This window comes from Dendronephthya gigantea, unplaced genomic scaffold (assembly GCF_004324835.1).
Source record: "Dendronephthya gigantea isolate DGI-Jeju-01 unplaced genomic scaffold, DenGig_1.0 000064F, whole genome shotgun sequence".
NCBI classification, from domain to species: Eukaryota; Metazoa; Cnidaria; class Anthozoa; order Malacalcyonacea; family Nephtheidae; genus Dendronephthya; species Dendronephthya gigantea.
Window position 1 is genome coordinate 741,918 of NW_021163074.1, and position 17,847 is coordinate 759,764.

General features: G+C 36.9%; 1 protein-coding gene across 1 annotated transcript; it reads left to right on the top strand.

Moving 5' to 3' along the window:
- Nucleotides 1-11,965: 11,965 nt before the first annotated feature.
- Nucleotides 11,966-17,821, top strand: LOC114530672 (F-box/LRR-repeat protein 5-like). The gene is made up of 7 exons (XM_028552275.1): nt 11,966-13,028; nt 13,451-13,780; nt 14,316-14,719; nt 15,187-15,385; nt 15,987-16,069; nt 16,383-16,631; nt 17,189-17,821. Exons 1-7 carry the CDS (start codon nt 12,954-12,956, stop codon nt 17,424-17,426), a joined length of 1,578 nt encoding a protein of 525 aa, XP_028408076.1. The 5' UTR covers nt 11,966-12,953; the 3' UTR covers nt 17,427-17,821.
- The last annotated feature ends 26 nt before the right edge of the window (nt 17,822-17,847 follow it).

Consider the following 17,847-nt stretch of genomic DNA (forward strand, 5'->3'; position numbering starts at 1 on the left):
GAGTTGATTTTTTGCCTTGTATTAAATATACCGGATCTCGCCGGAGAATTTCAGAGTGAAGAAAGAGATGCATCTCCCATATCGAGTAACTCTAGTATCCTATTTCCGAAACACCGCTGTTTAGTTCGTGCAAATGCTAGGAAGTGCGACTTCTTAATATCACAGCAATTGTAACAAAATATTACGAATAACAGTCACAAAACTACATGAGACAAGAAGAAGAAACTCGACGATTCTTGAATACTAATGAATTTCCGTCCATTTGATTGCCGGCACACGCGTGGGCGTTTTGTTTGAGCAAAAAAATTTTGTCAGGTCGAAGAAATATGTCAAGGATAGTTCCAAGTAATCCAGCATATTTGATCAATGCTCGTGAACTTTGGCCATTTTGTGAACGAGATACGTGAAATAGGTCAATTGGATGATTAGTGGGTCGTAATGTGTGTGTCCCGCTTAATTTCCGTCAATCTTGGCAACCGAAGTAACGCTGAAACATTTGGTCTGTATGTGATGTTTGCACGGGAAAGTGTCCAAGTCACAAAGAGCGAGTATATCATTTCATGAATGTGTTCCAATTTTATGTGCTGTGGTTCCGGGCATTCTACGATAGCTTCGTAGGGAAATTCTGTGTCTACTTGATGCAAAATGAAACTACATCATTTCAGGTGAAGGTTTGATAAAAAATGTTTGCTCAATATGTGCACTTTTATCACAAAATATAGATCTGAATACTCTTGTATATCTGTTTAACTTAATGTACATTTAGCCATCCATATCCAAGTTTAAGTTTATATCATATGGAATAGAATAGAGAATTAAATCATTCCAACGACAATGTATGTCGTACATGCAGATGGAATCTTAGACGCCATTTTTAAGTATATGTTGGGTATAATATTTAACTTAGGAAAGCTTGCTAACGGCTGCTACAACGGTTGTCCTATAGCGCTCCGGAATCGCGTAGAACGATTGAATTGCCCTCTTCATATTCGCTTGATACGATTTATTCTGTCGAATCTTTCTGGCTTTTGTGTCGTCTCCAGTAATTTACTCTCATACAGACATTAATATCCTCTCGTATATGTATATCCGAGCTTATTGCACGACACATTGCAAGCTCCCATGCATGTCAAGTTTCGAGATTATAAAGCAGTCCCCTCGGGCAATATGCAGACATGTGAGATACAACCGCGAGTAACTCACCCGGCGCTTATTTCACGAGGTACTGAAAGCTATAAGCTAACATTAATTATGTTACCATTAGCAGATGGTTGTATTTTGAAGATTTTTGATAGAAAATTTTTTTGAAACTTAATTTTAATTTGTCCTTGGCCTTTAACTTAGGCTATTAGTTTGTTTGCATTTCGTCAGACTTTAGTGTTCCTGCGGTCAAAGAAGCTTTTTAGTCAGGCCCGGTTACCGCGTTCTTAATGCTTTGACAACTTTACTTTAGGAAGCAAAAATTTGCAATGTATGAAACGTAAGGCTCAATATTACCAAATGTAGCCTCGTATATAAGTCATTTTCAATTTCTATAATCTGTTGTGTATCTGGGAGAAATGCAAATGACTGTTTTTTGCATATAATCTGAATGTTGGATTAGTGCTGACGAACTGCTGACGTATTCATCGCTGAGTAGCACCTGCTAAATTTTTGTTGTTTTTCTTGCATAATGAGGCCAAGGCTAAGCTTATAAGAGCGAAAGATAGCGTGACTTATTCTCTTAGTTAGTTATGTAGTTTAACTCCTATTTCTAACACTAAAAGCAAAGGTTTGTAACCGTCAACTATTATAAAATAAAAAGGCTTTATTGAATGCCCTAATAACTCATTATCCAGCAATAATATATGTATGTATGTCTTTCCAATGCAATATTTTAGGTATATATATTTTGCATTTGGTTTCGATACAAACCATAACTTTGTTTTCGGGGGTGTTACATGCAACAAATAGAACACATCAGATTCTATCAGGGTGTTCGTTATAAGAGAAAATTGGTGATTTATTTCAGCCGATATAAATTGAGTAATACAATATTTAATTTCGTCTCATATGATTATATAAGTTCTCCTGAGGAGTGTTAAAGTTAGAGAAGGGGGAACACACTTTTAATGTTATTGCATGGATCCAGTGCTTTACATCAGTATATATTATACCAATGGCATTGCATTTCTTCAACCAAGGTAGAATGCTCTCTCTGTATATGTATTGGTTTTTCGGTCATCTTTCCATTTCCACAATTCTTAAAGTGCTATATTTCCACACCTATATATATATTATAGTAACACTAATTTCTAACAATATTGTGCTGAACTATATACTCAGTCTCGTAATGTGTGCATGCTTAACTGAATCGAACGCACTGGAACTGCAGCATAACATGTAATGTAAGGTTTATAGCTGCCCTAAACGATACAAAACATGTAATTGTAAAGCCAAACTCTCCAAATCACCATTAGGTAGACAAACGAATATGCTACACAATATATACAGCTCTAATCCGACTGTTCTTTAAACATAGAATGGGAAGTATAGTGTATTGCATGATGTGATAACACTGTAGCATATTTTTAGCTAAAAATTGTTATTTGGAACGCAAGAATACGACAATATATCCGGTATAAAAGTTAGATCTATATGTATAACTTGCTGTTCAGATATATCTATATATATGCGATACATATAGCAAATGCAGAAAATTATTTTCAATAAAATTTTATGATTTTATCATGATTCTTAGAAAGAAAGATTGTATATATATATATATATATATATAGATATAAGGGTCCTCCTCTAACGCGAAGAATTTTAGACTGCATCGAAGACTTGTAATCTAGGTTTGGCACTACGCCTAAAGTAATAAACGCATGAGACAGATTTTATATACGACATGTTTTAACTCTATAATCGCGCCCTTGTTCACATGGTTTTACGTTTTCACAATCATGATCATGACAGGTATATTTGTTATTATTATAAGCTTGTAACAAAGTGTATTCTGTAAGATTATCAGATGGTATATCACAAATCATGCTTCAGCTAGATAGAGAATTGTATGGCTTATATAGTCTATGGAGGTAAACAGTTGAAGCATTCACGTTCCCTTCTTCCTGAGCATCCCTTAATCCTTCGAGGTCTAAATCATTGCACTGTTTAAACTGTTTTGAACGCATTGGAAGTCAATTTAACTCGTGTACTTATGTGAGTATATTAAAACTATATAGCAAGCGGGAACTAAGACCATATTCCTGCCGACACTTCTAAGAGTGTTTACCAAACTTTGGTGTAATGCAGATAGGCTAAAATTAATACCTTTCCGGTTGAAATCAATACAGCCATAGCGTGCATGTCTAGAATCGAAGACTATATTTCTTCGCCCTCTAGCTTAGAGGTGTGCAGTCACAACACTGTTCTGTCGGGAAATTTTGGAAACAATACACTCGTAATATAACATAAATGCCTTTCGAATATGAGCTATTGTATAGTGTTGACAAATTGCATATGATGTATGAAAACATAAAATTCAAACTTAGTGATAGAATTCAGACTCGTGACAAACAATCAGTTGTTTCTATTCGAAAATCATCTTCTCAACGAAAAATGGAGACAAAAATCTATAAAGTATTTGCATTAGGTAATAAAACAAAAGTATATTGAGTCGGAGGAATTGAAGTAGTATAGCAATGTTGGTGTACATCTGGGATAATATAATCAGTTTCTAAATCCAAGCTGTTGGAATATTTAACAGAACATTTCTGTTATATATCGTACCTTGATTAGAGAAATGCTCCTTTTCTTATTTTACTGAGATAGAAGTGAGCCTGCAGTAGGATAAATATGCAACAAAATAAGTGCTGCTGTCGAGTAATAGTATTTCGTAAGTATATTTATTTATTATTCCTGCGTGTACTTGCAAAGCTCTCTTTATATAGCACTGTGTCTGTGGAACATAATCGTAACTCAGGCTGCAAAAATATATTTCTAAACTCACCTGAAAATCTGAGGACAGATTGATTGTATGACTCTGCAAAGGTGGCTTTTATTCAGCAATCATACATCGTTTATTTCCTGCACCAGTAAATGTCTTTCGCCTTTGGATTGCCAGGATAAATAACACTTTTTTTTTCAATATTGTCCGTGAAATGAAACAGGAATTAATCTATATAAGGATTCTTTTGAATGTATTGACTGTAATCGTAACGATTTCATATTCCTAAACAGAATTTTAGCAGTATGAGGCACAACTGGGAAAACGTAATTACGTAATTCCACTTACAGCCGTATGACGCAGTCGAAAATACAATCTCGAGTTAACGAAAAAAATTAACCTCGCGCTATTCCGTACACAACGACAACAATTTTCAGTCTTCAGGCTGTGCGAATGCTTCATTACATTCATCGAGTATCGAATTCTAAATGATAACTTGTAATACAAATTCAGTCGCCATTTTTATGCTTGCATGGCATCAACATTTAACAGGAAACATCCCCTGGCAAAGTAACTAAGCGATTCTTAAAGTGTATAAAGTGTAACATTTTGCCTATACTTCATTCGAATATACTTGAAAGGCTGTGTGTACGGCCATTTGATGTACTGACGTCTTTCTGCTATAGGCTTTTGTACAACAGCAGACATTCATTCATTTAGGCCTGCATCAAAGAATGAAAACAATTTTCACAGACACCATGCATTGTACTACTCGATGGCTATCCATAGCCATGTAAAATGAGTCAGTTTGGAAATTCCATATTATACCTTATCGAGGAGATATTCACAAGAGCAAAACTTCACTAAGGAATCTTGCTTTCCTTTCTTTACCTATGAAATATGTCTTATTCTATGACATAATTAGATTCTGTAAGATGTAAGATGTACAATTCTGACACAAAGCTATCGCCCGCGTTTCTCGTATAATTTTCTACTTTTTATGTATGGCAAATGACGGCAAACGATGATAATTGCAAGTTTGGAATAGTATATAATATATTTAACCTTTTTAAGTTAGTCTATGTACAAAAATGAAGAGCTTTGTCGGTAAAAGGCAAACTGTGTAGTACACGTTTGACAAGGGCTGTGTCTATATGGCCTGGCCATAAGTGTTGGCGCCATAATCCATCAGTCGTTACACATTGGTTAAACCGGCTCCCGTTTTTGTGAAACTCTTGCAGAGTTCTCTGTACGACCTCCATTATACATCACGTTTCTCCTGAGATTGCCCATTAAACCCAACATGCCGTCTCGTCTTGTTTTTGAGCAGAATTAACCGACACGCGTATGAAATTGAAAACCAAACGTTTTGTATACTCTACACATACATTCTGCGTCATTCAGCCAAGAAACATACGTTTGTTCGTCGCTTACGTTAACCAGCCGGAGCCAAGAGATGATGAGCCAACGTGTAGAATGATGCTTTATTCGTGGCTGGAAAAGTCCATCAAAACGCTGGCCCAGATTGATGGCCATTCGTGCGTGGGCGATCCATTCTATAAGTTAAATTATATACAAGTATCTGGAGTTCTGTTGTTCTTGGGTTTATACAAGGCCAAATAATAAACGAAACGTTGCAATTATGGCGTAGCGTTTTACGTTATCCCATATCGTGTCTTGTTTTGTTTCGTTCACAGAAAATCTTCTTGTCAGTTCATCGCCGGCCATCGCAAGCTCGTGCGCCACTGCTAGTACACTTCCATTCTGTGCAGGAAAGTGTCCATCTTGTTCATTCACAGGAAACTGTTGATGTATTCCATCGTGTAGTGCACGTTTATCTTTCTTTAGGTGAGACGTCTCCTCCATTTGACACATTAGGTATTCAGGTTTTTTTAAATACACTCCACTAACTTGGAACTCTTTTCGAAGAAGGAGCTTTTGTTTTGCGTATAGCTCAGGGGTGTGTGGAATGCTCCCTATCGAGTTTGCCAAGATTTTAACATCTCGTGCTTATCAATTATTCACGAAGATATGATCCAATCACATCGCTTCTTATAGTCACGTGATTAGCCCTAAAACCTGGTCGTATGGTACACTATCTTAGGCTGCAGTGGTTGCATCCAGCATTTAGCGAGAAGAATTTAGAACAACAATTCCTGGATATCTTCTTCTGTGCATGTTGGGCGACTGTGTGTTTGTTGACTGTTCAGACAAAAATCACAGCAGTCGGCCGTTTATATGCTAAAATTTTGTTGGAACTTACTCAATTCTGACCTTTGAGTTATGGTCCGTTTATCAATAAAAGCATGCAACACCAGGTTGGTTTTAACTGATTTGTCGTATATTTCATTCGAAGTGAACAGAATTCGACAAAATTGGATCGTGTTAATGAAGTAAAATACTATAAGGTCAGCCAAGGTCATTTCCAATAAAGTACGTGCAAACGTCATCCAATGGAAATGTACAGCTATATATACTGGACCAACACTTTTGAGGTCCAGCTGCAAGTCAGATGTTTTTACAACAATGGTTTTCAGGGACCCCTCTAACGTTTCCACAATCTACGAAATTCAATTCCTCACACTAATGAGGGAGAGGTCAACACGTATTCCATAAATTATATTGCATGTACATTCCCAAATGAATTCTCTAATTTTTTTTCCTCTATCGTCCTCAGATAAGAAGGGTGGACGTCTGCATGTCTGGTATTTATAGCGTATAAATCATATCACCGTAAAATGTCTGTGAGATTACGCTGTATATACAATGGAACTACATGAATCGTATTCCCAGTAGAATATGTGGAGCAACAACACTCGACAATGGAATATTTTTGCCATTTCAGCTAAAATTATTCACAGGCAGACTGATCAATCACCTTGTGCCGGATAAACTGTTTTAATTGTTCCTTTCTCTTGGCTGTCCTCGTATAATGCAAAGCTTTTGTTCCAAAGGCAGTGGAAAAGTTCTCTTGTATATTTTTATTTTAATAATCAGACCGCCGAGACCGTGTTTTTAGTACTAGTTTGAAGGTGTTCGGACGAAAAGCAGGGATATAAACGAACTTGACAGTGTTCACCCTTTCTCTCTCCATTGTAACCGTATTTGAGCGATGTTGTATCCACCCTAGTAAATTTTTGACCCCTTAATAATTTTGTTTCGCATTTCCTTCATTGTCTAAAAGTCTGCATGTACATACGATTTAATTTTATCGGGTAGAATTCACTTCTGGTGCATGTTATTTAGTCGTTGACTCCTATAATGTATATATATATATAGATGCAGCAAATCAATTGCCATTGTGGAGATGAGGTATTGCTTTTGTTGAGGTAAATAGGATCCGACAAAATTGGGACAGGCCTTATCTAAATGAGATGTTGATGGTGGTTTAGGAAGACCTTTACGTATAACCATTCGATTGTTGAAACCAAGCCAAGAAGGTTGCATGAGATGCAATTCGAATAAAACAACAACATTGACTTGTGGGTTACTGAAAAAGAAGCGAAAAGTGCTATGTTACATTGCAGATTTCCCTATATGTTGACAAAACTTGCAGTATCTGAAAAACGTTTGGAAGAGTATAGCGTTTGGAAGGTAAAGCGTATTGCGTACGGGTGGGCGAGAATTGACAATATTTAGCAGTTCCTCCCCTCCGTATCGGATGCTGTCAGGCGGCTCAAAGAGTTTAAGATGGGAGAAGTAAATTAATATGGGAGCTTTGAGAACGCTGTTGTAGTCGGCATCCAACATTGAATTGATGAACACAATCTATTTCACAAGAGAAATTTAATTTTCACAAGCTGTGAAATGGATGGGTTGCAAACCACTATTCTGTCTGACAACAAAAACAAGCTGACCGTTAAGCAGGTCGTAAGCAACGAACTATACCCAATAGACTAAACAAAACTACTGGAAATGGCGTGAGCGCACCGTTGGCTGCATGCAGTCAGTAAGAACTAATGACAGAATTAATAAATGAATCTAAATATCCCAAGTAATCCCTAATGTTTTCTATGTGTACCTACTTTTCAATTATTCAGATTAATCGGATAAATCGAGGGATTAAGCAGTATCTATTACTATATACACAAAGTATTGGTGTATTTAGAACAAATAGACAAAATAGGTGATGTAAAATAAATTAGTGTGCTTTCAATTTCATGGATTGTAGTCCTCCGCAGGCGCTAGGGAGCATTTCGGGCGATTTCTACCCGCAAAATATCACCGCCCGCCATATTTGCCCGAAAAAGAGCCTGCGGAGGAGGCATGATTGTAGTTGTCCTGAATAAAATACACAACAGAAAACTTCTCGACGTTTCGATCGAACTACTACTGGGAGCCTCCGCCAAATATAACTCGCATGAACAGATTTGATTATTCGATATTCGAAGAAGCATTCACTTGTTTGTCATTCGGGTTGGAGGGTGTTTTCAGTATTTTGTCGAAGTAGCCTTCTTGTGAATCCTGGTTTAAAAGTACCGTGCGCTTTTGTTCAAAAACCCAATACTATCAATCTTGCATAGATTTACCGTCTTCGCACGTGTGCATTTTTTTTGGGGGGGGGGAGAGGTGGGTGCATGGCACGTCACTAACTGCAGCAGACATGTTGCATTTGTTTCTCAGGTGCATGTGATGACACCAAAGCTAACCTATGATGTAATGTAGATACAGTCTCAAGATACTTGTCCGGTAAAGGAACGTTTAGTTATTAATTGGGTTCCCCCCGTAGTGTGTGCCAAAAAATTTAACCCTTCACGTTCCCATTTGTAATCTCGTTTTCTTGTTAGTAAAGCTTGATCACGGACGGCACTATATTTTTTGAAGTCAAACTGAATGGTTATGACATTTCTACTCTATATCTACTTTTGAACTAATTTTCTACCGGTCGGAGCAAATTTGATCGTAAAATACCTACTTCTTGAACAGGAGTGACGTGGGGAATACAGGTCCTTATCGGGGAATTGTAGCGCCCCTCGGTAAGAATAACAGATTTGTCTTTAAAAAAATTAAGGAATTCGAAAAAGCGCGACCGGGTCGCTATATGTTCGTCTGCTTAAAAAAATTCCGCAACGTCACTCTGTCCAGGAACCCCCATGAGGCATAGGGGAATTGCTGACGCCAGCAATTGTACTATATTCATGTCATGCAACTTAGAAACCTCAAATTGTGTAAATAATGCAATATGATCCTGTGATGAATAACGTGCTATAACTGAAGCCAAAGAACTACACAGTCACTTTTTATAGCAAAATCCCCGACACCCAAAAATAAAAAATGACATCATAGTTACCCGTATGTTGTATGATCACAAGGAAACAAAACGCAACATATTCTAATTTTCATCGTCTTTTGAAAGCGTATTTTTTGTTGACAAAAATTTGAGCAACATCTGCACGTTTTATCGAGAAATTCTCCTTTTGGAATAAATATTTATCGTTCAAAATTTCCTGGCATATTTAAGCCTTAACTACGTTATTAAATTTTGAAATATAGCTTGTCTAGAAGCGGGGGCAAAATTTGCAGCTGTACGAAAGCTAAGTGTTGTTGGCATTATTAAGGCGATATCTCTAGTTTGACAAACACGCAAGGTGCCAGTAGCTGATATTTTGGTTAAAATTTAGCTATGATGTTTATGAAAAATCTTGTGACATTATTTCCAATATACTAGAAATGGATTAAAAAATCCCCCATTTACAGAACAGCCGATCTACAGGCAAAATTTCGTTTTAAGACTTCCGTGTTTACGAAACATTGCGTGTACGGTTTCAGAATTCGGCGAAATGAGTTGTATAGAGCAATCACGGCGTTGGCCAATAGGGGGTCTGTATTTGCAATCGCAACAAATGTTCGTTAAAAGAATGTGTTTTTCTTGGTAATTAACGCCAAAAAATCGCGACTCGTGCCTCGGATGTGATCACGCAATATTGGGGTTATAAAAGGCTGCAGAGCGATAATGATTAGATGAGACATTTGGATAAAAGACAAAGTACACATATATAAATCAAGTTGGATATTCGTATTGATTTGGCACCAAGAAAGGTAGGTTTATATCATTTAAGATCTGTTCTGTGTACCAAACAATAATAATTTTAAGGTAAGATCGAAGTCTTTGTTATTGACGGATAAATCAACGGCCATCCGATTTTATCTGCCTTGATCTAAACACCGATGACGAATTATCCAGACGAACTAAATAGAATATAGTCTAGCACTTGATCAGGGAGCAAATCACACATGATGTATATATATATACTTTCTATCAATTTTGCATTATCTGCAGAAAGATCAGGACACATTATTCCTCCATACGACTTATTGGCACGAACGTTCACCTGCATATACTGACGCGCGAGCTTGACGCAAACACACCGGAATTAATAATATCGGAAGAACAATCTTTTCATCTCCGAATCTAAGAAAAAATAAATCTATTCTTTAAACCAGCTTTAACAGATGAAGTAAAACCTGCGATATGCAGTTACATGTAATATAGGCCTATATATTATCACTGGTATATATATCATAAGCTTCATATCAGCTCCTGAAGGAAAATTTAATGAATAAACCAAGTGAAAATTGATATTGTCCTTACAATGTGAAGAAATTATGTTTGATTTGTGTTTCTTAGGCAACATGTAAATTGTATTTTTAAATTATGCAAGCTAGCCAAAAAGTTGCCCTACTACTTTCCATTATGGAAAATCGGCTCGGTGAAAAATATCCGACTATAGCCGACCTATACTTAAGTTTATATTATTATACATTGCAGAAGTCATCACAATGAGACGACAGGCACGTGAAAAACAACAAGCCGACGTCTACCTAAGAATTGACCCGGAATCCGCTGAAAGGATACTCATTTTAACCAAAGAAAATCTGGAACGCCGGCCAGAAAACGGCGTGCGCTACCGACGCAGGACAACATCGTTGAAAGCTAGAAAACCAGCTGAAAGGCGTCGCGCTTCCGTACCAGCTCTTTATCGATTAAATCTTAAACCAAAAGCTGGCCGAAAAAATTTACTGCAAAAAATCGGCTCCCGTTTAGCGAAAGCTGGAGACGAACTGCTCAAACGAGCCAGTACGAACAGTAATCTCAAAATTAGCAGCAATATCTGTGGTCAAGGCTGTGAGACTGAATCAAAAACCATAAAACATTATGCCAAACATTTAGCGGAAGTTGGTGATTATTTAAACACATTGTATTCCTCTGAAAGTTCTTCGTCGTATTCTGAAAGTGGTAATGCAAGTCTTGTTGAGAATTGTTTAGTTTTAACCTCGATTTTAGTCGGTTTGAAGAATAATAATGTAGTTGTAGTTGATACAAGCGAATTAAGCACGCTCTCGTCCCTTTGTCGTGTGCATCGGGCTAAATCATTGTCGAGAGCAAGAAGATAAATTAGAAAATGTAGGAATTTTTCTGTAGAATCAGTATTACTTAGGTAATTCATTGAATAATGATATCAGTATATTCTTTTACAACAGTATTTATCGCAGGAATCGTCAAAATTATACTAAATATTTTATTTGTTTCGGTTGCTGCAATTACCTTACCGACTGAATTAATTAAATATCTTTTAATACCCGCAAAAAAGCGGTTGTAAGCAAAAGTAACATTATTTTAATAGTCAAACGCAGTCACAGTCCAATGTGCCTCATGGTCGGTATCACATTGTGATTGGTTAAGTTATCCATGCCAGGCAGGCACTTATTCGAAATACGCTTAAAATCGTGTCAAATCGCTTTCGAGGTAAATCAGATCGAGAAACTAACAACAATTACGTCACGTTCTGGCTGGGGGGGAGCTCGCGGCCAAAAGTAAATGACCCAAAGCGATTAATCATAATCCAACAATTCAACAATGAGAACGCCATTTGTCACCACGATTCAGAAGATGACTTCGATGGTTCGGTGAATATATGTGATTTTTTCATTTTTGACAGCATATTTTACTCATTAAATTCTCGACGAGAGAAAAATACAAACGGATGTGAAAGAAAAGGAGGGTCAAACTGTTTTTTGGTTTCGGGGGGGAGGGAGAAAACTCTTTCTCGCGGTTTCGTTTACTCATTCCCGGTTTCGTTAAGTCATCAGTTTCGGTTTCGCTATTAAAGGATACAGTGTCAGTCGTGTGCCCAATCTGACGATTTATCCTCGCTATGCTATTCTACTAATCCTAGTGCTCATTGACAGTGAAAAACGATCAATTTCTACAGAAATCAACTATTATGATAACTTAAAGTTTGCATTGTGAGACAAAATCATCGCGCTGGCTTTTCGTCTTTTTATAACAGCTGACTACTTGTCCAATTATATGCAAGTCACGGTCAAGTGAAATAAAGACATACAGTCACATGCTTAAAACACGTAATGGCGAAGGGAATTTTTTTGAGCACATGAATAATATTTATGTCCATATGTGGTAAAAACCTTCAACAGTGCAAATAGTAGAGACGACAATTCAAATGATCCTATTACGTAATATATGACCTAATGACACGTGATTCAGGTTACGGAGGAGAAAAATTGCACAGTCAGCTTCCAGACATGATACACAGGATATGTCTCAAGAAAACATTGCATGTTCTTATTGTCGTCTATTAATGCAACGGCACGATTTCTAGTTCTCATGAATTTCCCAATCAATATCGATATCGTTCGAAAGAGAATTTAAGTGTATATTTCTAGTAAAGAAATTTACCATCGCCTGTATCGCGCTTCGGCTTCCGACCAACAAATATACTAAAGTCGATGGAAAATTTATCATGCGTGGGACAGCTGATTTCCGTGTGAAATGTTCCAGAGCATACCAAGCCTGCAAGATATGGGAGTTAGCTACTCCGCGTTTGCCTCCACTGCCCTACCTGGCAGTATCTGCCCCTTCTGTATTTTTTATAATGACGTCATTCCATCCTGGACGATGGAAAATTGATAAAACTGTTGTTGTTTTAAAAAAAAACAGATGACTACGTAAAATTTTAAATTTGTACATTTTCTTGACATATTATTGTCCCATAAAAATAAAGCAATGAACAGTGAGTTGGACGTATTTCTTATTCCACATACAAGAATGAAACAGCTGGTCAAAGAAACGTCTAATCAGGTTTATATATAAATCTCTATTGAAAAAATATGTACGGGTATATACGAAGTGGACTTGTTTGATAATTATGAGTCCTAATTAAAATAGATTTTAACAGGCTATACTATGCACATCGACCACACTCGGCCTCTTATCACACCACATTTTTTCTTATAACCAGTGTAGAAGGTTGTCAGGCAATTTGGCCTCAAAAAATATGACGAATTGTAACTTAATATACCTTAGGGCATATTCCCTTAGGGCTTAGAAATGTCCCCCCAATTCAGAATTTTGTGATGCAACCCATAACCCCTAACCCTCCCCCCCCCTATAGCCATGTTACTTTATTTTTCCAAATCCCCAATGATGGTGAACTGGCAGTAATCAAATCCTAACTGACTATCAAACACCTCAGTATACTACAGAAGAATTCAATTTTCTAGGTGTTTGGCACAGATTTTTCAGATGATTTTGCAGTTAAAGGACTCTTGCACTCGTTAAATCACACATTTCATGAGATCGAACATCATGAAGAGATTGAAAACCAATATATATTAAAAGAACTTAAGAATCGTGTGACAAAATCTGATCTTTTGGACATTTTGTGTAATATTCACCATGATACACATATTAAGGACATTTTAATGCTTGTTAAAAAAGCAGTTGCACTTCATGGAGACTCTCTGCAACGATCCATGTTTAAAGTTGAGCTGCAGAATGCTATCAAGGAATTCATTGATGATTTCTTACCTCATATGAAAGAAGAAGAGGAGGTAAATTGGTTGATCAATAGAATATATTACATTGATAGATTAATTATTCTTTTTTTCAAAGTAATAGAGAATCATTAGAATAATTAGAGAGGTCTATTCAGTAAAGCTCATCCCTTCTGCTCATAAAAACACAAAAGCCATACTGTACATTTCATATTTCGAACCTTATCAAACCAGTATTGTGTTCAATAAATGAAGACGTTTTTGAAAAATTAGGAATATATATATATATATATATATATATATATATATATATATATATGTCCAATCGACATCAGCTTTTAAGAAAGCCCAGTTCTAAATTAATTCGGACAATTTAATTATTAATGAATTAACTGTTAATGCCAGTTAGCAAACATTGATTTAGGTAACTGATAGTAGAATCTAAGTCATCAGAAATTGTATGATAAACATCGAGGGTTGTTGGGTTATGTGCATTGCACTCAGTGACATTCAGTCCTTTCTACATAATTTTTTTAAATAAAAAATTTTTCATTTTGCCTCCTAATAATATCAGTATGAATTTTCCTTTTAGATATTCCAACCCTTGTTATCCACATATTTGACAAGGAGTGAACTACAGGACTTAAGACAACAAATACTACAATTGCATACTTTATCTTCTAATGGGGAGAAGCAATCTGCAATTATCTTGCCTATCAATACTGGTGAAATGGACACATCAAACTGTCAATTTTCAAAACTTCCCAGTGAATTATTGCTGCAAATATTTTCGTATCTATCACCAAGAGACCTCTGCCGATGTGCACAAGTTTGTAGGCAATGGTCCAAGGTTTCATGGGATCCATTGCTATGGCAACAACTTCACCCTGTGAGATGGATATTTCAGAATGATTGGCGAATGGGTATGGATGAGTATGAACCTTGTACATGTAATGATGGTGCTTGCGGAGATAAAAATCCATGGGATAGGGAGAGGTAGGAATTTTTAAAAATGTTAAAAATGCTTTTTAGAAACAATCTAAATGTGTTGTGAATGATTTGGACAAAGTATGAAAAACAGACCTGTGTGGTAGAACCCATGTGTCAGGGTGTGCTAGCCTTATCTACACTTTTTATAACCTTCCCAGCAAGGGTTTAGTGTTGAAATGCACTGCAACTTAAATAAATCAGCACCAAAACATTGGAATTGCTTCCATATGGCATCTGAAAATCAGTTAAAAATGATTTGTTAGGCCAAATGTAACTTCCTAGCCATTAGAATCAATTAACAAGGACATTGACATATCCTACAAAGCTGGATTTTAAATGATCTTGGGTAAAGATTTAAACTTTTGTATGATTTATCCTTCAGGAGGAGAGCTTTATTAATTATATCTCGATTACTTACTTTGATTAACCTCCTATGGACCTAATCCGCTATGAAGATCTTTTTCAAATTTCAGTTTATTCAGTGGAGGAGACAGCGATGATTCTGGAGAGTCTTATGAAGAAGAGATTGATCACAGAAAGTTGGAAATTGTTACCAATGAAGAAAACAACATCAAAAGATTGATTCTGATGGCACGTTATCTTATCCCTGCTGTGGGGGATCATGTAAAGGTCTTAATCATGGGATGTTGTCCTGGTCTGACTAATGGTTTGGTGAGTTTTGAAAACTTCTCCTGTGCTATGAGAAGTTTTCACTGGGCCCTATGCTAGCCATTTTTCTTAGGTTAAAAGTTGTGTGAAATTCTTAATCATGGCCCAGCTGTAAGACATAAAATGTGTTCCATAAGACCTACCATATACATTTTCAACATATTTGTAAGAAAGTATCACCAAGTTTTAATCTGCACATCGCAGACTGCAGGTCGGGTGGTAGACTTGCGACTCTTTAAACCCACACGCGTGTGGGTTTAAACAGTCTACTTTTAGCAAGTCTAGTCGGGTGGAAATATTATTATCTGCATAATTCATCTCCTCGAAGGAAGAAAAACATTTTTCCGCCACTGCGTTTGCGCGAGCAAGCTAGAGGTACACTGGTGTGTAATTCTCTTTAATCATAAATCAGTATTTAGATCTAGAGGATACGAAGCTATATCAAAGAAATCTACCTGTGTTATTTCAATGGTTGGCTACCAATCCGACATTTGGTGGAAGTTAAACAATTCTGTGTAACCATACCAGTGTTTTCATTTCAATAATCTATGTTTGATTTGGACGCTTACGAGAGCCTTGACGAATTATTGGCATTTTAATTTAGATCTACAAAATGCTGTCCCACTGCAAGAATTTGGAACTTCTTGATTTGTCCCAAAACAATATTTCAGACTTAGGTTTGAATGGGTAAGGTCTTATGCCTTAAGTCTACGAAAACGTGATTAGTAGCGAAAAAATTTCAATATCTGCATTTTATTGAGATCTGGGGCCGGTTGTATGAAACCCGAATAGCGCTATCCACCGAATAGTGGTTTTTCAATCGTTATTTGCTACAACTTTTATTAAATCTTAGTATTTCTAAATCGAAGATCCTCTTTAGTAATTGTTGCTTCCAATCTGAAATTTTATCGCCTTTCAAGCATTTTTAGAACGGTTGAAAAACCACCCATTAGTCGACAAAATCGTTGTTAAGACAACATTTTTGTTTCGTCTATTCCAGATTGTTTCGGAAAAATGGTGGCAAATTATTGCGACACCTGGATTTATCAGGCTGTGCCAAAATAACCGATAAAACCTTGAAAAAACTTTCTGCAGCTCTCACCCCCCGTGTTTCAAGTGACCGCGCTAGTTGCTGTGGGTCAGGTGATGAACGAGGTGATCTCAGCCAGGATGAACTGAACTCGGTACCTCATGGATTGCGATATCTTTCGTTGTCTGGTTGCTACCAGGTGACAGACGAGGGAATAAGGTACGTAATTCAGAGGCTGTTCTCATGAGCCCGGTTACCGAGATTTAAGGAAGCGTTAAATGGATTTAATGAAAAGGAGGCACTGAAAAAAGTCTTTTTGAAACAAAACAATCGCATGCTATTGTTAGGATGATTGTACGACTACCAGAATCGTTCCAATATAACCAAGCATCAAATGTGGTATAATCACTGCCTAAAATAGACAAAAACACTTTGACCTAAGGACCTTCGTCAGGAGAGTTAGTATGAATCGTGTTATTTACTCATTTCAATAATTCTAACTCCATTTTACGCTTCGTTAAATCTCTGTAACCGGGCTCATGTGAACAGCCTGCTCAGTGGATGAATGGAATTAGGCAACGACTTCTGCATTTATCCGTTGAATAATGTAGCAACCGATCCAAAGTTACTAAAGTTCAAAACATCCCCTTTAATGGATGGATGTTGTATAAATAAACCAAGAGTCAAGAGTAGAGTAGTTAAATTTTTAGCCGAGAGATACATCATTTTGATGCTTCCACCAGACCTAGATGGCTTCTTTGTATCATTTTGTTCAGACCTCTGGCAAAGAACGACAATTTGAAAAGCCTCACACACTTGGACTTGTCTGGTTGTTTACGTTTATCAGCCATTGGCCTGCAGGACCTGGTGGTCAACTGTCCTTCTTTGCATCACGAGTTGTTCTTTTATTGTGACAATATTTCCGAGGGGCCATATCCAGACACTGCAAGTGGTTGTCAGAACTTAGAGTGCACCAGGAGAGTATGTTGCAGGTCTGGGTTGCTGTTGGAATGAATATCTAGTTTTTCGCAGTCGATATAGACTGATTCTCTTTGTAGTAAACACGGTCAAGCAAACCTGTCATGTGATTTGTCAAGACGAATGACATTAAATTCGGCGATACTTATATTATATACATGCCTATATTCAACAAAATTTACCCGGGTGCACAAACTAGGATTTTTGTCACCAACTTTTATGGTTTAGTCCACTAACTGTTGTTCGTTTTAAACAAGTATTCAAATCAAAATCAGATGACTAAAATCCCAGAGTGTGTGTCTGGTCAGAGACCGTTGTCCAGGGGCCAGTTGTTCAAAGCTGGCGCTAACCCTGGATTAAATTTTACTGTTTTAGTTTATGTGCTTCTTAACCCATGTTCCTTTTAAAACTTTAGAAAATGTTACTCCTATCGTTCCAAAAAATATTTTTCAAAAAA